General features: G+C 26.4%; 1 protein-coding gene across 2 annotated transcripts in view; it reads left to right on the top strand.

The window, feature by feature from the left end:
• The window catches only part of LOC100203701 (putative leucine-rich repeat-containing protein DDB_G0290503), a 55328-nt gene that overhangs the window by 17963 nt on the left and 11262 nt on the right, over positions 1-26103 (top strand). For both annotated transcript variants that reach the window (XM_065817429.1, XM_065817430.1), the window contains one exon: positions 13364-13518. In XM_065817429.1, coding sequence (XP_065673501.1) covers positions 13364-13518 — 155 coding nt within the window. The remainder of the gene's footprint in view (positions 1-13363; positions 13519-26103) is intronic.

The raw sequence follows: 26103 nt of genomic DNA on the forward strand, positions 1-26103 counted from the left end.
TGTATTTTTTGTTTCTTATTAATTTAATATCGTGTATAGTTCTTTTGGTGTCATATGTTTAAGGACTTAGGTTTACAAATATCTTTTACTATCTATAAATTTTTTATAATCTTTATTAAAAATACTACTTTAAATATGTATAAGTTTAAATAAATAAATAAAGTGTGATAAACAAATAAAAGACTGTTAAATATAAGATTGTTTTAAGAAATAAATTATAAGGAAATATAATCATTTTCAAATATCAAATTTAGATTCAATTAATAATTTTTGTTAAATTAGTTTAAATAATTTTTAGTGTGGTTTACAATTAATTTTAATTACAATGACATACTTTAAAATACTTTCAAAATTTAAAAAATTTATAAGCTCCTGTAACAAATAAGATCTTAATGATCACATCACATTAAAAGCAAAGGGTTTTAAAGTATTTGTAAATTGTTTTTTTATATTTGTCAATACTTTGTTGTTGTAAAAAAGAGTACATGTTTTTTTGATAAAATAAATGCTCAATTTAAGTGAAAAACCTAATGAATTATATATCGGTGTATATATCGGCTTTATCTGAAAGTTGAAAAGTGAATGTTATCAATAGTTTACAATATTACTTTTATTTACACAAATTATTTCTAGTCTACACTTGATCCTATAATGCAAAATGACTAGAATATGCGAGAAATCCATTGAATGCCTATATTTTTGTGAAAAAAAAGTGACTGGCAACTCAAAAAGTTGGCGGGTGACCAAAATTAACAAACTGTTAATTTTGGTCACCCGCCAAGTTACGATAGGTTTAATGTTTCCTAATTTCTGAAAAGAATATATATGAAAAGAATATAATGTCCTGATTTTTTTAATGCAAAAAAAATCAGGGCCTTAACTTGACAAAACCAGGAAAAATATTATAAAAATTTTCAAAAACATTGGCTTCCAAATTGAAATTAATATTAATTTAATGTTATTTAATTAATATTAATTTAATGTTATTTAACATTAATTTAATGTGAATTTTCTTGATGTCACATTTAACCTCTTGGAAAATTCTTATAGATTTTATAAAAAACCTGATGAATTATTGTATATTAATATAAATTCAAAGCATCCCCCTTAAATCTTAAAACAAATTCTTATTTCAATTAACAATAGACTAAATCAAAACTCTTCTAATGAAATTAGTTAATTTTTAACTCTTCCAAATCCGTGTATGAAGATGCTCTTAAAAAAAACGGATTTAAAAATTTGAAGCTAAAATTTGAAACAAAAATTGAAAAAAAGCGAATTAGAAATAGAAATATAATTTGTTTCAACCCTCTGTACAGCAAAAATCTTTCTACAAATATTGGAAAAGCATTTAAAAAAATAGTTGACATACATTTCCCTCCCTCTAATAAATTGCACAAAATTTTTAACAGAAACTATTAAGGTAAGCTATAGCTGTACAAAAAATATTGAAAGTATTATAAAAGGCCATAATTTTGTATTGAATAATAAAAATGAATTTCTCAAAGAAAATAATACTGAAAATTGTAACTGCAAGCAAAATATTGACTGCCCTATGAATGGTAAATGCTTATCAAAAAATATTATTTACAAATGCATTGTTTCCTCGCAAAACAACTCTAATAAACAATATATTGGCTTAACCGAGGGCAAATGGAAAAAGCATTATGCCAACCACAAACAATCTTTTAAACATAAAAAACACTTAAAAGAGACTATGCTGTCAAAATATATTTGGCAACTGAGAGAAAAAAATATTAACTTTAAATTAAACTGGTCTATCCTCAAATCTGCGCCTGCCTATAATAACATTTCCAAAAAATGTATACTATGTTTACAAGAAAAATTTGAAATTATTACTCATTTAGATCAAGAAAATTTACTGAATAAAAAATCTGAAAAGAATTAATTTCTAAATGCAGACATTTAGAAATTAATTCTTTATTTCTAAATGTCTGCATTTAGAAATAAAGAATTAATTTCTAAATGCAGACATGAAAATAAGTTTCTTTTAAAAAATTATGAAAACAAATGACCAGTCTAAAATTATCTTAATTCTAAAGAATTCTTTTCATGATTTTTTAAATCTTTTTATATTTAATTTTTATTTAATAATTTAGTAATTAATTAAATAATTAAAAAAATATTAAATAAATAAAAAGCAATATTCCAATGTTAAAATATTATCAATCTTTCTAATGTATAACAATGTATAAAAAACTGTTATGCATCACATTGTTGTTTTATAAAAGCGAATGATCTTAATTATATTATTATAAAAGTTCATTCACTTCTTCTTTGTGAATGAAAATGTCATCATATATAAAATTTTCTATGAATGCTTTATTAACAAGTAGGAGAGTTAAAAAATATTTGGTAATTAAACTTCAAATGGTTGGATACTTGTAAAGTTGAGATAATAGTTTTTCGAAGTTACACTGCAGTTTTTATCTTTCGCTCAGAGTTATTAGTGTGCGACCTACTTAGTGAGTTTTTGTTATTATGTCTTTGTTTCTCGATTTTTATTCAGACTATTCTTTTATTCTTTAGTTTTATCAGTTGTATAATCAGATTTTTGTTAAGTTTATTCCAGATATAGTCACAACAAAAATTTGCAAGCAACACAAAAAATGGCAGAAAAACAACCTTCGTAACCATCACGTTACTTTATTGAAGCATCTTGGCATTTGCTTTAAAAATTTGCAATGAACGTAGAAATTTTGCAAGATCTGTTTTGAGTAATAATATATTGTCTTATTAAAATAATCGAATAAAATTTTTTATTACGCTTATTTAGTTTACTCATTTTTTTTGTGCTTTGTAAATTAAATTAAATTTTAAAAATTTAACCATTTTTATCTCTAAGCTATAAAGATTATATTGAAATAATTATATTGAAATCTTTTTGTAAATAAACTAAAGAGTTCTATTCTTTTACAATTGTTTTTCAGCTGTTTAGTCTAAAATTTTAATTATTACTACCGTTTCTGTTCAATTTACTACCATACTCTTTTATGAACTCCTAATTGATTATATATTCTTTTCAGAAATTAGGAAAAAATATGTTGTGTTGATGTGATATGTAAGTTAAAATTTGATGTAATTTTTAATTTCTAAGACACTTAGTACAAATAGATTTTTTAAGATTCTGGTTTTTTATGAATAGAACCAATAGAAAGGTATTAAATTTTGCAAATATAAAAACGAAAATAAAATATTAAGAAATCATAAATTTGCCCAAAATATCTTCAATTTCAAATTTGAACGCAGTTTCTTCACTTTCACCTGATTCAGATGTTTCCCATTTACTTTCATTGCTTAACCTATCGCAATCAATATCGTCCTTTTCGTCATTTACTATTGCAGCAGGTTAAATTATTGAATCAAAACATTTTCGCTTCCAACAAGACTGCAAGCAGCCACTAATTAAAGTTGGAAGTTACTGAAAGAGAAAAGATGAAGATTGAAGAGCAAGATAACGATTGACGGACGACTTAAAGGATTGCAAATTATATGAATCAGGAAAACAAGATGAAGGAAGCGAATTCCAAAGAGCTGATGTTTGAGGAAAAAAACTAGACGAATAAGCATTTTTGGAGCACTTAGGAACAGTCACAGAAAAAGGATGAGACTTAATTGAATGACAAGTAACACAAGAATGAATTTTAGTAAATGGCACAAGAGACGCTAGCTCTTTAGAGCAGTGCCCATTATAGTATTTGTAGAAAAGAGAAAGAGAAGCAACATTACGACAATGTGATAATGGTTGGAGGTTGGCTGCAAGAGCAGGTCCAACTATGTTTACAATGCGTTTTTGCACCTTGTCTAAAAGCGAAAGGGCATCATTAGAAGAACCGCCCCAGATATGGCAACAGTATTCCATACAAGGCTGTTTTTGAAATTTATAGAGATAGAGAATACAATCCGAAGTAAGAAAGTGACGAGCTCAATAAAGAGATGCAACCTTAGCAGATGCTAATTTTGCAACTGATTTGATATATGGTTTCCAAGAAAGATTGGAAGTAAAAGTTAATCCTAGAAGATGAAGAGTAGATGACTCATCCAGTACATCACCGTTCAAAAATATAGGAAGTTATAAATTGTTGCGATAATGATTGGCTGAAAAAAATTGAGTTTTATCTGTATTGAAGTTCACCAGCCACTGTGAGCCCCATGCTGTAGCAGAAGTGAGATCCTTTTCAAGCTCAAATGCCCCCTCCAAGCAATCAGAGAGTGTTGGTTTCTTATCACGACAAGAATAAATGGTAGTATCATCAGCAAACAATACCATCTTAGATGTGAGATTATTGTAAATCAGAAAGAGTATAGGGCCAAGGTTAGAACCTTGAAGAACCCCTGAAGTTAAAGAACAAGAAGGAGAGTGCTGTTCATCGAAGACAACTTTTATACTACGATTGGAAAGGAAGGATTCAATAATCTTAAAGATGTTGCCAGATACTCCATAAGAAGAAAGCTTATGGAAAAGACCAGCATGCTAAACTTTATCAAAAGCTTTTGAAATGTCAAAAACGATGGCCTTAACCTCTCCACCTTTATCTAATGCACAATAAAACTTATCAGTTATTACTGTTAGCAAATCAGCTGTAGAACAAGAAGATCGAAATCCATATTGATGGTCAGAAAGTAAGTTATTAGATTCAAGATGAGAAATTAAGTGTTTGTTAATTAAAGATTCAAAAACCTTGCTTATGATAGCAAGAAGACTAATGGGACGGTAGTTAGGTGAATCATATCGCTCTCCAAAATTTTTGAAGATAGGGATAATGGATGCCGCTTTCCAGCAGGCTGGAAAACACTTGTTAAATAGTTTTTAGAGGATAGATGACAGCTCCGGAAAACACTTCTGCAAGACAATAACAGGTATGTTGTATGGGCCAAAAGCTGTAGAAGAGTCTAAGCAGGAAATCACTTTAGATACAGAAGCTGGAGTGATACAAATGTCAAGCAATGGATCAACCTGTTTGTTGGCAATATCAGGTAGAACGCAACTAGTGGAATCAAGAGATATTGATGAAAAGTTTTTAGCAAACAATTCAGCTTTGTCTTTAGGTGAGGTGACAAAGTCTGAACTATACAAGAGAGGTGGAATTAAAGATTTCCCCTTATTATTGATACTTTTAAAGATTCTCCAGAAGAGAATTTTTTTGCTAATAAATATGGAAGTAATGGTTTCGATTGCCAATCGCAGCAGCACAGCATGAGGAAAACCATGGAGGAGAGTGAGGCTTGACTTGGAATCGTCGAGAGGGAACAAAAGATTCAATGCCAGCCTTAATCCATGAAGTTATATAAGAAGCACATTTGTCTACAGGAAGACAAAAGATTTCTACCCAAGGGCCATCACGAAGAAAATCACGGAAAGAATCCCAGTCAGCTTTACTGTAGTTGTAAGAGGTACAATGATAGGGGATTCTGATGATGAAGAAGAATAAGATAATAGTTTTAGAGAGATCAAACTGTGATCAGAAGCACCTAAGGAATGTGGAGAAACTGAGCACTGACTAGGATCAGAAATATGACATAAGTTGAGTAGAGAAGGTAAATGATTCGGGTTGTCTGGAAAGCGAGTTGGAAAGTTGACTATTTGAGTTAGGGATTGAGAAAGGCAAAAGTTGTGGGCTTTAAAGCCTGCGGAGTCACTGACACTAGAGCCAAGCCATTCAGAGTGGTGAGCATTAAAGTCACTGATAACAACTATATTAGCTGATGGATAAAGAGAGAGGGCTTGGTCAATATGATCAGAAATAACATCAAAAAGAGTGCAATCTTGAGATGAAGAAGAGCGATATAGAACAAAGAGAAAGGCATTAGATTGAAGTGGTGCTAAACGAAAGCACATGAAAGAATAGTCTGTGGATTCAAATCTGGTTTCACGACAAATGGGTGAATTCTTACGAATGCCCAGGCCAAGCATGTGACTATTGGAGTCTTTACGAGTTAAAGGAAGATAACCATCAACACTAAGATCACAAGATGAGACAGCTGAACTCAAATTAGTCTCACGAAGAGCAAGTAGGTCAGGTGAGCTTTGCAAGAGATAAGACTCAACAGAAGAAAAGTTGCTTCGAATACCACGAATATTAGTGAATGATAGGTTTAGAGAACTTGGTGATGATGATGGTTTTTTGTGTTTTATAGTTTTTGGTACTTTATTCATTTTTAAATTAGATTGAAGAACTTGACTCAAAGTATAGATAGTACTCAGAACACCGTTTAATAGCCCAAGCAATTGCCTCATTACTACTAATAAACCCTAAGCCGTAACAAAGGGCTCCAAATGTGGCTTCTGCAATGCACACCAAAAGTACAAATAGGGACACCATACATGCGCAACATGGCACTGTTAATACTTTGATATTTTTTAGCTGTTGATGGAATCAGCTTCTCTGAGAGCTACCACAGAGTTCGGGAAACCTGACTACCAGCCGGCCTCAGAACCATAAAACTGAGTTTTATAGCTGTACCCTCATTAGGAGATAATAGAATGAGTTGCCTAGTCATAAACACAGAGACACAAGCAAAACCCATGCATTGAGTCAAGATGATCCAGCATTCAACATCCTAAACTGGAAACAATGTATTAAAAATACATCTGCGCCAGCCTTATAGATGAGGGAGGAAGGGGTGCAAGGCTGGTCAACAGATAGAATCTGTTTACCCCTTAAGTCTTTGCCTAGGAGGCCTTCTACAAGACAGTAGCCGGTGCATTTAACATCTGCCCAAGATGAGTATTTTTATTGAGACACCATCTCTAGCCTTTACTCAACCAAGAGCCCCAAGGCAGGGGGTGTTTTAATTCGGAATTGTCATCTCATAGTCTTTGTTTAACAAGGCATATCCTTCAAGGCAGCAGGACATGAAGCAGATTGTACTGGGTTACATGTTACCAGTAGCAGGATAACTTGACCTAACGTATATAGCTGTTTGCCGTTTTTATAAAAGTATATCAGAAACCCGTTCGATTACTTTTTTCATATCATTATCACTAAAATTTGGATCATTGATTTTATTGGCTAAGATAGCATTAAGTGTTTTGTGATTGATTCCAAGTCTTTTGTCTTACATAAGCATTGTCAGAAGACTAAAGGCTCGTTCCACTGATGAGTTTAACTCAGATAAGCATATGATTAAACTTGCTATTTTATATAAATTTGGGTGCTCAGTCCGTCAACTTTTTAAAGTATGACTCCATATATCACTTGCGAAGCAATTCTTTTTTATACTGAATACATACCTTTTTCCATAGCTTTACAAGAAATATTGTCCCATTTTCCACGATTGTTTCCTTTCCACAAACTTCATCTTTACCCCAACTCAGATATGTTGCTAGTGTAACTCTATTACTGGTAGATACTATTTTTTTTACTGAAACTTTACTTTTTAACTTGAAAATTTGAAAAACTTGATAACTTGAATAACTTGATATCTTGATAACTTTATATCAAACACTCAATTTATACTATAAAAATTGATTAGCAGTCTGTTGTTTATAAATGAGGTATTCGATTTTTAATAACGAGTTATATATTAGCTTATTAAATAAACTGCTGCCTTTTTCAAAAAAAAAACATTAAGTTAACGCGAAAGTATGCAGGGAAATAGGCACTACTTTAAACAACTTTAATGTATGACAAGCCAATTTATCAATCAATTAAGCAAAGTGTGTGATTATACAAAAAAGATATTGTCTTTATTATCTAGCAGTTTTTATTGTATAAGTTTACAAATTTCAAAAGAGTACTGAAAACCCTGACTATTATTATGTTATTATGTTAAATTCTTATGCAACACATGCATATCTTGCCTGCTTTTTAACATACTATTTATATATCTTTTAACATAACACAGAATACGGAACAGTTATCGCTGTTTGAAATAACTTGTTTGATTTTTATTTTTACATCAGAATATTCAAAAAAAAAATTTTTAATAATTTTTTTAGCATATCCTGAATAAAATAGTTTCTTTAAAAGTTTTTAAAAGAATATCTAAAGAAAAACATGAAAATATTTAACTTTATATTTACCAAAAATTTTTGTTTTGCATGGGTTTTATTTTGTTAGTGTAAACTGATTTGCATGTATGTGTAGGCGGGCGCAAGCTATAGCCCGCTATTCCTGCGGAAGCCTGTATATATATATATATATCAGGCCTTGTTAAAAAGCGTTACGCAGCTCGCAGGAACTTAGATTTTATTTGTAACTTTTGTCATAGTGAGAAAAATAAAACTGTATGATTTTTAACGTGTTAATAAAATAACTTAAATTACAATGCGGTACTTGAAAAGATGCTAGTGACGCAATATAACTCCTAACAGTACAAAATATATTTGCTGAGTTGAGTTACTTAAAAATGCGTTACGCGTTTTCGTTACGCTGCGAAATCCCGTAACAAGGCCTAATATATATATATATATATATATATATATATATATATATATATATATATATATATATATATATATATATATATATATATATAATGATAAAAAGTCGCTTAACCAAAAAAATATATATATATGCCTTGTTTTAAAGTGTTAAGCGTAAAGCGATTTACATACGACAATAACGCTTACTGCTTACATAAAAGTGATTTTATGTAAGCAGTAATCGTTTTTGGTTAAGCGACTTGTTATCATTTTTTAACTTTTAAATTAAACTATAAGCGGTATAATAAAAGAAGTAATTTTAAAAAAAGTTCCATTTGAAACTTCCATTAACTTTTGAATGATTTTTGTGTAAAAATATTTCTTACAAAAGTTTAAATGATAATTTCTTGAAAAGTTTGATATAAGCGCTATTTAAATAATCAATTTAAATAATAAAGATTTTCATCAGTAAATATTTACTAATAAAAAAAACTCAAATAAAATAAAGTTTAATTTTATTTTGTTTTTATTGTATTTTGATTGATTTTTTAAGCTTGAAGCAAAGATCATAAAGACATAATTTAATTCTGATAAAAAATATATGATTTAGTTTAAAACTAATTTAATAAAAATATATAATTTTATTCTGATAAAAAAAAGTATAATATTTATTTTTGATTGATATAATATATTTAAGTTTATTAAAATTAAAGTTAATGTTTGGGTTTAACTTGACTGTCGAATCTATTCAAAAATATTACTAAATATTGTTCAAAAATATTACTAAATATTGTTTTTAAATTTTAATTGTTCTTAAAAAAAATTAGCTTATTTTTATAGCAATTGTTTTTTTGGTTTTCCTTCCTAAACATTTTTTTTACTCAAAATTAGTTTTCTTAATAAACGATATATTCAGTGATGTAATTTTAATAATAAAATAATAAACTAATAAACTTTAAATAAATAAAGTAAATAAATTAACGAAACTTTTATTTGTAACTTGTTAGTTTTTTTCAAATCAAAATTGCTTTAGTAGCTGTTATCAGAAATTTAAGAGATAATCATTTTGAAAACTCAAAAATTCAACAAATTTTAATTCATTTATGCAAATGTTGAGAAAAGAAAGAAATTTGTTAATACTAAACATTTTTAAAAGTGCAATATTAAATTTAATTATTTAATATTAAAAAATAAATAAAATAAATATTCTTTTATAGTAATAATAAAAAAGCCGTTAAATAAAATTTAATCCGTTTTGCGGTAATCAATATTATTGCAATAATTTAAAAAAATAAATGTCTTTAAAAAACAAAAAAAAATAAAGAGAATTTTATGATGTCAAATATCGTGTTTTTATTTTTCTTAATCAACCAACGCCAAAAAAATATTTTCTTATTTTTGTATTATGAACTGAATTAACAACATCTTGTAGAATTCTTCAATTTAATACTGTTACAATACCGTTTTGCAGAAAATTGTGCTTAAAGTCAAACCATTTTTTTACTTATACGTCAAATATTGTATTAGGCATTTTTTATTTAAAACAAGGCCTATATATATATATATATATATATATATATATATATATATATATATATATATATATATATATATATATATATATATATATATATATATATATATATACAGGCCTTTTTTTAAAGCAATATGTGTAGAGCGATTTACATATGCCTTAAACAATTTTATGTAAGCAGTAAGTGATTTTGGTTAAACGACTTTTTATCATTTTTTAACTTTTAAAATATTCCATAAGCGGTATGATAAAAGAAGTAATTAATTTTAAAAAAAATCACAATAACTTTTGAACAACGTTTATGTAAAAATATTTGTTACAAAAGTTTGAATGACAATTATGTTAGATATAAGCACAATTTACTAATAAAAAAAAACTCAAATAGAATTAAAAATTTATCTCTATTTTGTTTTTATTTTATTGTAATGATTGATTTTTTCGCTTGAAAAACAACGCTAACACTTTAAGCTTGAAGCAAAGTTCATAATAACATAATTTAATTCTGATAAAAAATATATATGATTTAATTTAAAATTAATTTAATAAAAATATATAATTTTATTCTGATAAAAAAAAATATTTTATTTAATTTAGATTTAAAAAATATATCATTTAATTTTGATTTAAAAAATGTATTTAAGTTTATTAAAATTAAAGTTAATGCTAACTTAACTGTAAAATTTATTTCAAAATATTACTGAATTTGTTTACTATTGAAATTTTATTTGTTCTTAAAAAACAATTTGGTCATTTTTATTGCAATTGTTTATTCGGATTATCTTCCTGAACATTTTTTTTTTTACTCAAAGTTAAATTTTAAATAGGCGGCTGCATAAAAAATTTGCGCAAAATTGTTAAACTCTTTTTTTTTATTATGCAAGTTAAACTGCAGCGATTATTTTTTAATAAACAATATATACAGCAATATATTTTTAATAAATGATGTTTGGAAAAAAATTGTTGGCTTTCACAACAAAATCATTAATAAAATAATAAACCTTTTATAAATAAAGTAAATAAATTAACGTAACTTTTAAATTTGTTATTCGATATATTTTTTTTAAATAAAAAAACATTGTAGTTGCAAAGCCAATATTAGAAATTTAAGAGATAATCATTTAAAAATTTAACATATTTTTTAAATTGATAAAAAAACATCATGTTCGGTTATATTATTTTTATTATTTAATAGTGATATTTTAGCTTATATAGTATAAGCCATTATCAAACTAAAAAAACTGTTATACAAAGTTCATAAAAATTAAAAATTAAATGATGTCATTGCAACATAGCAGATTTAGACTTGTTAACCCCTTAAGGACCAATATTTTTTCAAATAAATCGACCAAAAAAATCAATTTTTTTTTATGCTTAGAACTTAGATATTGACATATTAAGAATAAAAAAAAGTCTGTTTTAAAAATAAACTTTATTTTTATACATAAATATGTTGTTTTCTAATTCAAAAAATGTAAAAATGATACATATTAGTAAAATACATATAGATATATAGATAGATACATAAAGGAAATAATATAATATATAACTGAGAAAATATAATAATAAAAAATATATAATAAGACATAAACAAAATAAAATAATTAATAATTTAATTGTGTATTATTAAAATCTAAATATTATTAATTTGATTGATTCTTAGTTGATTTAATATAAAAATATTGTTATAAGATTATTTTTATAAATTATTTCGGGTTAATACATAATGAAACGTAAAATATGTGACCACCCGAGTTATCTCGGGTTCGGTCTTTTTGGACCATATAGCATGACCCGAGATATCTTGGGCCTGGTCCTTAAGGGGTTAAGTTTAACAAAAAGTGGTCTCCAATGGCGTATCATCACTAAGTTACCATTGTTGCAATTTAAGACATTCTACTGTGATTTAGAGCATTGTAAGTGTTGTATTTCAATTGCTTCGCAAATCTTATGCATGTAGTTATTAGGAGTAATAAAAAATTTTTTGGTTTACTCCAGTGAATTGATCCACTACAATGTTGGGTGTGTCCAACTATTCCTGATGCATCCCAGTTATCTTTAGTCATGTTTTTCTTGTGTTTATTAACGCAATAACTCGCACCACATCACAGTGATTTCGAAACACTTGAAGTTTGGCCAAAATATAGTTTTTTGAGTAGCGAAATTTAAACAATGTTATTAGCAAACTATTTTCTACAGTTTCTTATATTTCTAACGGTATAAAAAAAATAAGTACTGAAATAATAGATTTAATTGTTAATTTTTTTTTTAAATGACTGAAAACAGCTCTTTTTTATCGTTAAAATTTTATCATTATTAAAACTTAATTTTCTCCCTAAATACAAAACCTTTCATTTTAATTTTCATTGTATACAAAGATAATAGATAAATTTATCTTAACTTATAAAAAAATAAAAATATGTATTGATACATATTTATATATATATATGTATCAATATATACATTAGCGTATATATATATACATTAGCGAGCAATTATTATCGTGGGTTTTTATATCTATTATTAAGAGTTAGATTTTATCTATTATTAAGAGTTAGAACAAAGAAATGGCCAAAGTTTTGAACTCATTCATTAAAAGTAATAACAAAGGCAATTTTAAAAAACTTGTTGCACTCTTCCTGAGTGATTTTCTATAACATCTATGAAAGTCAAATCGAAAACAGTTTTTTGCAAGACCAAAAAAAACTTTAAACTTACTTCCGTATGACAACTATATTAATACTTATTAAGTCATTTAAATAAGAAAATCTTTAGGCTGTCAAAATTTTTTCTTACACTTCTTATGTTTATGCGAACTTTAGTAAATGATTGTAGTTTTAACTAACGTTACACAAATTTAAAATAAAAATTAACTAAGCATCATTATTCAAATGTAAAAACATAACATTTAATATTCTTCTGCATATATTATTAAATAGCTTTTTAACTAAATTTTAGAAAAAATCAAACTTTATTATGTTTTTTTTAACTTACATTAGATAAAAATTGCAAAAATTCTTTATTTATTTTCATAAAATATATATATATTTTATAAAGTATAAAATTTGATCAACAATAGTTTAAACATGTTAGCTTTATTTTCACGCTAATTAATTAGGATTATGCATATATTTCCATGGTTAAAATAACATTTTACAATGATACTTTTTTTATCTTGCGACAATAAGAAAATTTGTAACTTTTGGAAGCATAAAAATGGCCTAAATAAATTAATTTTAGTACTAAAATTCTAAATAAACTTTTATTTTCTACCTTAATATTCATTTGCTAAAAGTTGACAAAAAAGAGAAATTTGACTACTTTTCATTTTCCTCTGTATATTACACACAAATTTAAGGGTTCTTTAAATATAGTTGTAAAATTACAATTTTATCTAAATTTAAAATCAAAAGTAAGAATTACCTGTTAAACATAATTTTTAGGTGAGCTGGAGAAATGTTTAGAGGAATTAGAAACAGAGCATAGTCAAACGCTTCAACTTGCTAATATTTACGACAAAATGGAAACAGAAAGAGACCAGTTGCTTAATGAGTTAGATATGGCTTTTCAAGATTTACAAGAATATATGCATAGACAGGTTAAATTTAAAATTAATTATAGGATTAGTTAAAAAATAATTTTATTTTTTATTATCATTTTTAACTCTAGGGCTATCTGTTTTAGATTTACTACTTTTGAAGGATTTTGTTTTCTCTATATTATCCTCAACAAAGTAAAAATCATTTAATGTAATAAATATAAAGTATTATTTAAAATAGTTATGTATCATATTTATTACATTAAGATTGTTTTTTTATTATTGTTTTATTGACTGATTTATTAAGAGATTAACACAGCGGAGTATATATCGACGGACTTACAAAGATAAAACATGCGAGGAGTGTTCATACATCGACTGACTTAAATAGGTAAATATGCAAGGAGTATGCATACATTAACTGTCTTAGATAAAAACATGGTATAAGATGCCAGAAGTGCCCATACATTGACTTAAATAGGTAAAAAATGTGTCATACATCGATTTAGGGTTTAGGCTTATATTTAGACCCTCGATAGGTTGTTTGAAAATTTTTTCCATATTTTCCATTTGGAGCCCTTTGTTACAGCTTAGGTTTTATTAATAGTAATATGGTAATTGCTTGGGCTATTAAACAATGTTCTGAGTACTATCTATGTTTTGAGTCAAGTTCTTCAACAAATTTAAAAATGAACAAAGTAACAAAAACTATAAAACACAAAAAACTATCATCATCACCAAGTTCTCTAAACCTATCATTCACTAATATTCGTGGTCTTTGGAGTAACTTTTCTTCTGCTGAGTATCATCTGTTGCAAAGTTCACCAGACCTACTTGCTCTTTGTGAGACTAATTTGAGTTCAGCTGTCTCATCTTGCAATCTTAGTGTTGATGGTTATTAGGGTAGATCATCATTGCATTTTTTTCGTTCAAATTAGTTAGGATAGCAAAATAATGTTGCTCTAACATCTAAATATCTTTTTAAAAAAAAAAACTAAAATTATTTTTTCGCCATCCAATTGAAAATATTTATCAACTATAAGTTGATCGCTTTTAGAAAGGAAGCGAGAGAAATGAATTAGGCGCCACAAGTATTTTGCCCCTATGTAACATCGAGGTTCCAGTTTTATAAAGAACCACACTGGTGGTTACCTCGAAGAATATAATCAGTATTACAAGCTCGGTAAAAAGAGGAGTGCTTGTAACATACAAACGATGGATTGGATTTGCTGTTGTCAGCCATCGAGAATGAAACAACGGGCCTGGCTTTTTTTTTTAGACTTTCTTTCACCTCACCTATTTCTATTGACTTGCACATCTTATAAAGATACTGTTGATCTTTGCTAATATTATTTGTCACAACCTCATGTAGAACATTCGGTAAGTCATTCTGCCTGTCATTAAATTTGACAATTTGCAACTCTTGACAATTTGCAAGTGCTTTCCCAATGTTGCAAGTGCTTTCCCAATGTTGCCTGCCACTAAATGCTGTAGGTCCTGAAGTGGTGCCATCTAAATGCAATACTAAATTTCTCAATGATAGTTCATTAAAACATACACACTAACCATTGAACTGGATATCCCAAATGCAATTCCAGCAATCTTATTACACGATTGTTCACACCAGTATTTACATTAGTTCCATCAGGGCCAATAGCTAACACATTATCAAGTGATATTTTGTTTTCATCAAAAGAATCTATAGCAGCATTCTTGATATTCGTTGATGATGCGCTTGATGGAGAAATATGACCAAGAGAAACTGAAGAAGGTTCTTCAATAAATGTGGTATGTTCCTCAGTAATTAGGTCTTTACTGATAGTTGTTAATGCACAAAGAGTTCTATCTTTTCTCCTATCAAAGAAAATTGATTTTGGGCCTACTGAACAGCTAATAGCTACTGAACGCTACGCTAACCTTGTGTGATTATGTAGTTTAAAGCAATTGTCTTTGACTTAACTTGGTTTGGACTATGCTTTTCTGTCATGTTTTTTTATAAATAAATGTAAACTTAGTTTTATTCAATTTGCAAAAAAAAACTCTAAAAATAGATTTAAGTTCAATAAATCATATACCAAAGTCCATTTATTTGATATATATGTGGGTATTGGTAATCTATATAATATTAATAATGCAATAGTCTTTACATACTAAAAGTATACTAGTATTTATATACTCATAAATAGTAAATTTTTTAACAATTTTTTTTAAATAAATAACAATAATTTTAAAAAGTGGTTATTAGAATCACTGCAATTTATATAGTAATAAATAGTAAATTACTATGTAAATTAAAATGATAAGAAAAGCCTTAAAATGCCTAAAATAAATGAATAATAATTTTAAAAGGTGCTGGTTTGAATCACTGAATAATTGATTAGTTTATAATTTAATACTGGTTTTAATCCAGACATAGTTTTATTTCTGAAAAATATTGAAAAAATTATGATCAAATGCCAATACCTAAATACCAATAAAAAGCCTAAAAATGCACAATATAAGTCCCCCAACGGAAAAAAAATGCAAAAAAAACTTGATTACTATTCTACTTTTGTTGTATCATCTAATGGTAACAATTTATCACAATTTAAAATAAAGTTTAATAATTTTAGAACAAAAATTACTAAGTAACTTAATAACAATTAAAAAAAGCCAAAAGATGCACAAATATGGTAAAATAAGGTCTTTTAGCAACAAATGAAGATAAAAAAAGTGAGTTTTTTTTTCCCATTTAACTTTTATTGTTCACGAGCAACAATTTACACTACTCAAGGTTAAATTTCAAATATGACATTAATAAAAATAGTTTGTAAGCTGTTGCAGCTTATGTTTTTTACCCTAATGAGATTAACTAATTAGGTTAACTAAAATTAGGGTAAAAAACATAAGCTACTCTGATTTAAAAACTTTTATCTAATATTCTATTTACAGGTAATATTCCAATTCCGAAGAAAGAAAAAAAAACAGAGATGACTTTCTTTATTGATTCAATTTATTTTTGCGGGTTTTTTATGAAAGATTTTCATGAAATCTTTTTAAATATTTGAATAAAGAGTTAAAAGCAAAAGGTTTTTGCTATTAACTCAATAAAAAAAATTTTTTTTTTTATTCAAAAACTTAAATTAAATTAACCAAATTAAATGTAAATGTAATTAAATAATGATAAAAGCATAAAAATATACAAATATAGTGATTTAAGGACCCCTGGCTGCAAAAGAAGGGATCAAGGCAAAGAAAGAAAATCGAAAAAGTTTTATTCAATCTACTTTATATTATTAAGGAGCAACAAATTATTACTATACAAAGTCAACATTTTTTCAATTATCTACTCTAATGGTTATCTTTCTTTAATTCTTTAAGACTCCAATAGTCACATGCTTGGCCTGGGCATTTACATTTGTAAGAATTCACCCATTTGTCGTGAAACTAGGTTTGAATCCACAGGCTATTCTTTCATGTGCTTTCGTTTAGCACCACTTCACTCTATCGCCTTTCTCTTTGTTCTATATCGCTCTCCTTCATCTCAAGACTGCACTCTTTTTGATGTTATTTCTGATCATATTGACCAAGCCCTCTCTCTTTATCCATCAGCTAATATAGTTGTTATCAGTGACTTTAATGCTCACCACTCTGAATGGCTTGGCTCTAGTATCAGTGATTGTGCAGGCATCAGAGGCAACAACTTTTGCCTTTCGCAATCCCTAACTCAAATAGTCTACTTTCCAACTCACTTTCCAGACAACCCGAATCATTTACCTTCTCTACTCGACTTATGTCTTGTTTCTGATCCTAGTCAGTGCTCAGTTTCTCCACATTCACATTAGGTACTTCTGATCACAGTTTGATCTCTCTAAAACTAATATCTCATTCATAAAACATTTTAACTTCATATCAGGATAATCTGATATGAAGTTAAAATGTTTTATGAATGTTTTATGAGAGGATTTAATTTTTAAGGTTTTATATATATTAATGTGTAAAAGCACCATGTGTACTTTAACAAAACTGTTTATGATCCAGGCCACTTGAAATCTAAACTTCCTTGACATATCGTACTTAAAAACCAATAACAAAGTTATCCATGGAAAATGTTTTTTATTTAATTAACTATTACATGTATTTACGCTCAAAGCAATATAACTCTTGCGATGTCTATATATATATATAGCCCTCAAAATTAGGTTTGAAATTAGGCAATGCTGACCTGACAGTTTCTGAGGTCAGCAATTTTTTTTGCCAACTTCAGAATTTTAAAATTAAGTTTGATTTGCCTTAAATAAAAAGTGGCAAAACAAATGCTTTATTTAAATTTTAAGTTATTCAAATAAAAACAGTAATACAAACGCTTTTTTTTTAATTCTTAGCAAAATTATTAAAATAAAGACGAATAAACAAAAAAATTTATCTAAATTTTAAACAAATTAATTTGAAAATCACAACAGCAAAACAAACAATTTAGTTCTGAAAAAATTTTCAAGAGTAAAATTAAAAAAAAAAAGTTTTAATTAAATTTCAAAAAATAATAATAAAAACTATTGTTTTATTTAAATTCTTAATAAGATAGTAAAATGCTGCATTTGCTTCGTTTATTCTACAATAAGAGTACTCTGTGTTCTTAAAGAACAGAGCAATAATAAGTTTGTAATAACGGTTTTCTAAATATCTTTTACAGTCTGTTTCACCTTTCAACGGTTTTCTAAATATCTTTTACAGTCTGTTTCAGCAGGTTTATCAGGAAGAAGCTTCTTCTTTATGATTTTTTATGTCATAAAGTGGCAAGCATAAAGCGTTTTATGTTTGCAAAAAGCAGTTTTATGTTACACTAAATACTTTTTTTTTTTTTTTTCGGTGATATTTAAATAACTCTGTAGATAATTTTAGGTGGTATTTTAATGAAGAAGTTGACATTTTAAAAACCACACACCATTGTGATAAAAGTTGAAATAACAAATACATAAAATATGCTAACTATTTACAAATGTAATAAATTCAGATAAAATAAAATAAAAAAGTTTGTTTAGTAAGTTTTTAAAACTAATTTTTTTATCGAAATATTGAAATAATCAAAATATTCTACAGCTACAGAAGAAAAACATTCTACAGCTATAGAAGAAAAACATTCTACAGCTATAGAAGGAAAACATTCTACAGCATGACCATATACACAGGTCTTGGCGGAAAATGAGAGCTTTAGCTCTTGCCCACAATCCCCTAAATATAATTTAGGGCAGGGTGTTAGCTAGCCTAATGGTGCCGCATATAACGCGTTATTCCCAATGGGCTTAAAATTCCCTAAAGTCAATGACCTTTTTTTTTTTTTTTTAGAGTGTTTTTTTGAGTTTTTTAGGACCTTTTCTTGAAAATTCCCAACATTTTCTAGAACAACAACAATAAAAATTCCCAATACGGCAAAATTGCGATATAAAATTTATTTCTGGCTAACGCCCTGTAGGGGAGTGTATAATACCTTGCATAAATATAATTTTTTCATAAATATAAACCACTATTTTTTTTTTCTCCATTTTTTGTTATTGATTAGAAAAATTAAAAATTCTTATGCAAACATTGAATAAAAAAGAGCAAGTTTGAGTTTCAGATTGACTTTTTTTTGCTTACAAATTGTGATTGTTTATTTTTTTTGCATAACTCTCATTTTTTGAAGTACTTAATTTATATTTAACTTGTTTAAGAAATTTAGAGAAAAAAAAAGATATTTTTTTTTTCTCTAAATTTCTTGGTGTGAAATACCATGTAATATCACATTAATGACAATATGGTCAAGCTTGAAAAGTTAGCTAACGCGAAAGCCAAAAGCTCTTGTAAAAAGTTATTTTGAGGAGTAGCTCACATGGCTTGCCATTTTCGTTTTTGGAGAGGTTTTCTCTGCTCTTGCACTCATTTACTCCTGCTGTGACTTTTATACAAATGTGTGTGTGTATATATATATATATATATATATATATATATATATATATATATATATATATATATATATATATGTATATATATATACAACCCGTAGATGTTGTCCGAAAGTTTTTTCCATATTTTGTTGACAAAAAGTAAAAATTAAAATGCAAGACCGGAATTATTTTTTTTTATTAATTGATAGACTGCCTGCCCCAACCAAACCCTCAGTCGATGTAGCAACACTCCCTTGCGGGTCAGGCTAAAAGATAGTAGATGTAGCAGCACTCCCTTGCGCGTCAGGCTATTTGTCAGGCGATGTAGCAGCACTCCTTTGCGAGTCAGGCTATTTGTCAGTCGATGTAGCAGCACTCCCTTGCGAGTCAGGCTATAAGATAGTCGATGTAGCAACACTCCGCGCATTATTTAAAGTAAAAAAAAAAAAAAAAAAAACATTTTATTAAAAAAATTTAAAATAAAAACATTTTATTAAAAAAAATAAAAATAAAAACATTGTTTATATTGTTAAAAACATTCAGAATGTTTTTAAAACATTCTGGTCAATTAAATTTGCGTTTTTGTGGTTTTTTTAAAAAACGATTTATTTGTAATTAAATTAATGGTTTTTACTTTCGTCCAACACGCAAATGTTGGACGAAAGTCAAAAGTAATTAAAAGTGACATATGTGTTGGCGTAAGAATCACTTTTTTCCTTCCGCTCTTCCCAAAGACAACAAACTATAGATCTATATATATATATATATATATATATATATATATATATATATATATATATATATATATATATAAATATATATATATATACAGTAGTGGCCAAAAAATTAAGGCACATCATAAAAAATAACTCAAAATTTGCAGTGTAAATTTTTATTGAATAAACAGAATAGAAAATGTAAAACAAATGAAAAAAGATAGATAAAAATTATCAAATATTGTTAATATTCAATAAAATAATAGTTATAGCACCAAATTTTAGCAATAGTACAGTTTAAATGACTTGAATGTTATAATTCAATACTTTGTCGGATGTCCCTTATTAACAAGCACAGCTTGTATTCTTCTTGGGATTCCATGTACTAATGTTTTACAAGATTTCATTAGTCCACACTTCTTTAACTTTTTGAAGATGTCCTTCAGATTTTGGCTGATGTGCTGCAACTTTCTGCTTCATTATATTCCAGCAGTTCTCGATAACATTTAGATTGGGTGAACTTAATTCAATTTTATCATCAGTAAACCACTTCTTAACTGTTTTAGCTGTATGACAAGGTGCTGAATCTTGCTGGAAAATGCTGGTTTTAGTAATTTCCATGTGCAGTTTCACTTTATCTTTCAATACACTTAGATACTTTTGTGCATTGACTTTTTCACCTTTTTTAAAGATGTGTGACCCGCATCGGTCTTGCACTGTGATTGCTCCCCATACCATGACTAAAGGAGAATGTTTTACTGTTTTTATGGTATACTTTGGATTCAGGCGTTCTCCCATAGGTCTTCTAACATAATTATAGCCCGTGCTTCTAATCTGTTGAAACGTACTTTCGTCTGTAAACATTACGCGTTCCCACCATTCCGGTGTCTTGTCTTTTAAACTCTTACAAAATTTAATCCTAGTTTGAAATTGAGATGGAGTTAATAAAGGTTTTTTAGCTGGTCTTCTTGCAACTAGACCAAAGTCATAGCACAACCTTCTTCTAATTGTTCTCGAACTAATAGTAAGTCCTCTTTCAATAACAAGTTGTGATAACCTTGCAGATGTTGTGTGGGGCTCACTATTAACAACATTCTTTAAAAAACGGTCTTCTCTTGATGTACTCACACATTTTCTACCATAATTTTTGCGATTTGAATAGTCTTGAATATTTTTATTTGTTTTGTTATACTACTTTGAGAATAGCCCTCTGAATATAGTGCATTTATTTTACCTTTAACAAAGTTAATAATATCACGCTTTTTACCCATAATATCACAACTATGGCAACCTGACGGTGTAAAAAAAATCAAAATATCTTCAAAAATCAAAATATAATAAAAAAATTATTTGTATCAAAGGTAATAATGCCATAAATAAACAATAAGTTAAAAAAGTTTAAAAAACGTAACCTGCCTTTATTTTTTGGCCACTACTGTATATATATATATATATATATATATATATATATATATATATATATATATATATATATATATATATATATATATATATATATATATATATATATATATATGTACATGTATATATATGTACATGTATATATATATGTGTATATATATATATATATATATATATATATATATTTATGTATATATATATATATATCAGGCTTGTTCGGGAAATGGTAGCGATCACTCTCGAGTACTGACCACGGAAATAATATTTAGTTGCAAAAAAGTGGCCAGATTTTTTTTTTCATTTTGAGAACATTTCATAAAACAAAAAAAAAGCACAAAAAAGATTTATTGAGAAACAATTACAAAAAAAAATAAACTAGGAAAAGAAAATAACTCTTTACACAAAAAAACTTAAAGCAAAATAGATTACGTTTAGAACAAATATTTTCGAATTTCGATTTTTTTATAAAATTAAGTGACATTTTTTATATAAAGTATTGATACTGGTTTAATGTTTTTCTAATGCAGCTAAGTGTTACATAAAAACGTGCAGCAATAGAAGTCAGGGTCAATCCGTGTTCACATAGAATAACAATCTGACCATGTTATTTTGTTGTTAATTCATTAGTTTTATCCATAATTGTTATTTGATTTTTTGCTAAATTAACAGCAACCTATGGCTAAAACAAATTTAGTGGTTTATAACAACATTTTGCATGTATATAATAATAATACTCAAAATTTTCAATGTAAAAAAGTATTTTCGAACAAATATTTCAAATTTTATGCAAATTTTTAAAATGTTCCAAACTTTTGATCGCGACTGTATATATATATATATATATATATATATATATATATATATATATATATATATATATATATATATATATATATATATATGTATATATATATGTATATATATATGTATATATATATGTATATATATATATATATCTATATATATATATACATATATATATACATATATATATATATCTATATATATATATATATATATATATATATATATATATATATATATATATATATATATATATATATATATATATATATATATACATATATATATATACATATATATATATACATATATATATATATATATATATATATATATATATATATATATGTATATATATATATATATATATATATATATATATATATATATATATATATATATATATATATATGTACTACTATACTACAACTAGCTACTAGAAACTATCATTTCTAGCACTTAGTGTGTATATATATATATATATATATATATATATATATATATATATATATTATATATATATATATATATATATCAGCCCTTGGTAAGAAGCGCTACGCAGCTCGCATTTTGCTTGCGAAAAGGCGATTTGCCTACGCGTTCAGCAGTTTTGCTCTACGCAAAAACTTATATCTTTTAGAATATTTAAATTATCATTTGATTACCGTTAACGTGACGTTTATTCAGAAGAAATAAAGTCATAAGTAAAAGCATTTAACCGCAATTGTAAAATAATAGATTTTTTTGTTAAAGAAACAGTTTGTTTCATAATTTTTTTTTGTTATTAAAAATTAGTTAAAAAAAAAAGTGTTTTAAGTTTTATCTTAAGGAATTAAATATAAAAATTCCTTTTAAATATAAAAATTATTTTTAGTCATAATAAGTTTAAAAAATGCACGATTTATTTTGATGTAAATATTTTATTAATAAGATATTTTGTTTATTGTTAATTCAATAACGTAAAGTTTTAATGACGTTCATTTAATTTATGAAAATAAATTATGATCACGAATATGTTATCGGTAACTGATAAATAACAAAAAAAAACTTTATTGTTTAAAAACATTATTAAAAAGAGTTCACTAATTAAATAAGAAAAAATGTATTAACAGTTAATAAAATAACCAAAAACCAGATATAAAATCATAAGAAAATAAACAAATATTTTACGTTTCATGAAAAAAATATTTTTTTCAAAATAAAATTTAGTTCATGTTTGAAAAAAATAATAAAAATGATTTTTTTAATAAGAACTTAGATTTTATTTGTAACTTTTGTTATAGTGAGAAAAAAACAAACTGTTTGTATGATTTTTAACGCGTTAATAAAATAACTTAAATTACAATGTGGTACTTGAAAAGACGCTAGTGACGCAATATAACTTCTAACGATGCAAAATATGTTTGCTGAGTTGAGTTACTTAGAAATGCGTTACGCGTTTTCACTACGCAGCGAAATCTCGTAACAAGGCCTGATATATATATATATATGTATATATATATATACATATATATATATATATATATATATATATATATATATATATATATATATATATATATATATATATATATATATATATATATATATATATATATATATATATATATATATATGTATTACTATACTACAACTAGCTACTAGAAACTATCATTTCTAGCACTTAGTATAATTTAAATTTCATTCAATTGTTTTTATAGTTGTTAAAATTTTCTTTTTTTTTAATTTTATTATATTTGGGATATTTTGTTTCTATTATTCTTGAAAAATTAAATTCTCATATTTTATTATCCTTTTGAAACTTTAAATAGATTTTGTTTGGTATTTTTCAAATTAAAGTTTGAGCACATTTGTTTGTTTCTTAAAAAAACTCCAGAAGTTTTAATGTCTTTTAAAAAAACTGTTACTTTTTGTTAAGAAACTTATTTTATAGAGCGAACTTTATAAGTCAATTATGTTTTTTTGCCGTACTTAATCTAAGTTTTTTTTCTGTTGAGTGTTTATTACAGAAACAGATTAAACAGTTAAACAGATCAAGTTAACTCATTTGACATACCTAGCTCCACATGACCTGTTTTATGGATGCTTTGCAAATAACTATAGTTTTAATTAGAGGGTGGAAGTTACTATAGTCTATAATTTAAAAAAAAAACACATTTCAAAACTAAATAAGTTACAAAAACACACAATATCTCCCAATTTTCACCTATGTTAGAGATAATTATGTTGAGTGAATTGAATTGAGACATACTCAATATATAACATATTCAATTTGATAAATCTGCGCATCTAACACAATAAAGAGAAAATTTTCTTGCTTTAAGTAGGAAGATGTTAAATTCAAATTTTTTCTTTTAAAATAAACAATGGGCTGAGGGTTTTAATAAGCTCTACGTAAGCAAAAAAGGTGCACATGATAAGTTTAGAAATGGTTGGTTTGGAAAAAGCCTGTATTTTAAAACAGCTAGGATATAATACATTATATATATATATATATACGTATATATACATATACATACATACATATATATATATATATATATATATATATATATATATATATATATATATATATATATATATATATATATATATATATATATATATATATATATATATATAAGAAAAAGCATAGAAAAGGTCGGTATAAATTTGGCTTATATAGACCTGTATTTTTATGAGTCTGGTCAGTTAGTATTTTTATAATTTTAGTTGAGTTAAAAAGCCTTTGTAAAAAGATTTTTTTAACATTAAAAGTATTTTGTTTTACTATTTTACCATTTTATTTTTTTTTACACAAATTTTACCATTTCATCTTACTTTAGATTTTTTAACATTTCATCTGTGTATTATTCGTTTTTTCTTGTTTAACAAAAAGCTTTTTTTGTTCAACAAAAAGCTCTTACCAAAACAATTCTTTTTTAACAAAAAAAAGTGCACATTTTTTAACAAAAATGTGCATTTTTTTTGCCATTTTTTTTAGCTTTAATATACACAAAGGAATGTTAATGAGTTGAAGAAAATTCAGAAAGTACGCATCTTGATTATTTATTTCAAAAAAATACACATCTTATATAATAAATATACAAATTTTTCTTACATATTAGTAAAATAAACAAAAGACATTTAACATCCATATGTTATGTGGCTTTGTGGTAGTAACTGGAAAAATCCAGTTAGGTCTTAATTGAAATTGTCACTTTTTATAAGTTCAATTTTTTTTCATTTTTTTTTTATGTTAATTCACCTTCCCACGGCCAAGAAGGCCACTACAGACGAGGAGGCTACTTAATTGTGGTTAACCCTCTCTCAACTCTATAACTCCGAAACACGAACCTTGACGAACAAGGCTGCTGTGCGGAGAAATAAGTTGAGTGCAGTATTTCCAGGGACGTGCCAGGGATCGAACTTAGAACCTCCCTCTTATGAAGCGAGCGCTCTACCACTACACCACTAAGGATTAATTATTAAGGATGCAGATCACTAAGGATTAATTATTAAGGATGCAGATCAATTTGATTCAAACCAGATGACTAGTTGTGTGGTCTCCAGATCACATAATGAATAATAAATGAAACATAAACTATTTATTTACAAAAAAAAATATGAGATTGAAATTAAATTAAATGTAATTAAAAATTGTGGTGTTTATTTAAAGACCAACTAAAACACCTTTAATAAAGAATCTGCATTAAATGATCTAATGTGAGTTTCCAGCATGACATAATTTGTTGTTAATATAGCTGGAATGTGTGTTTACGTGCAATGATTCTCAATTACATATGGTAGCTTTTTATTAC

The sequence above is a fragment of the Hydra vulgaris genome, chromosome 14 (genome assembly GCF_038396675.1).
Source record: "Hydra vulgaris chromosome 14, alternate assembly HydraT2T_AEP".
In the NCBI taxonomy this organism is placed as follows: Eukaryota; Metazoa; Cnidaria; class Hydrozoa; order Anthoathecata; family Hydridae; genus Hydra; species Hydra vulgaris.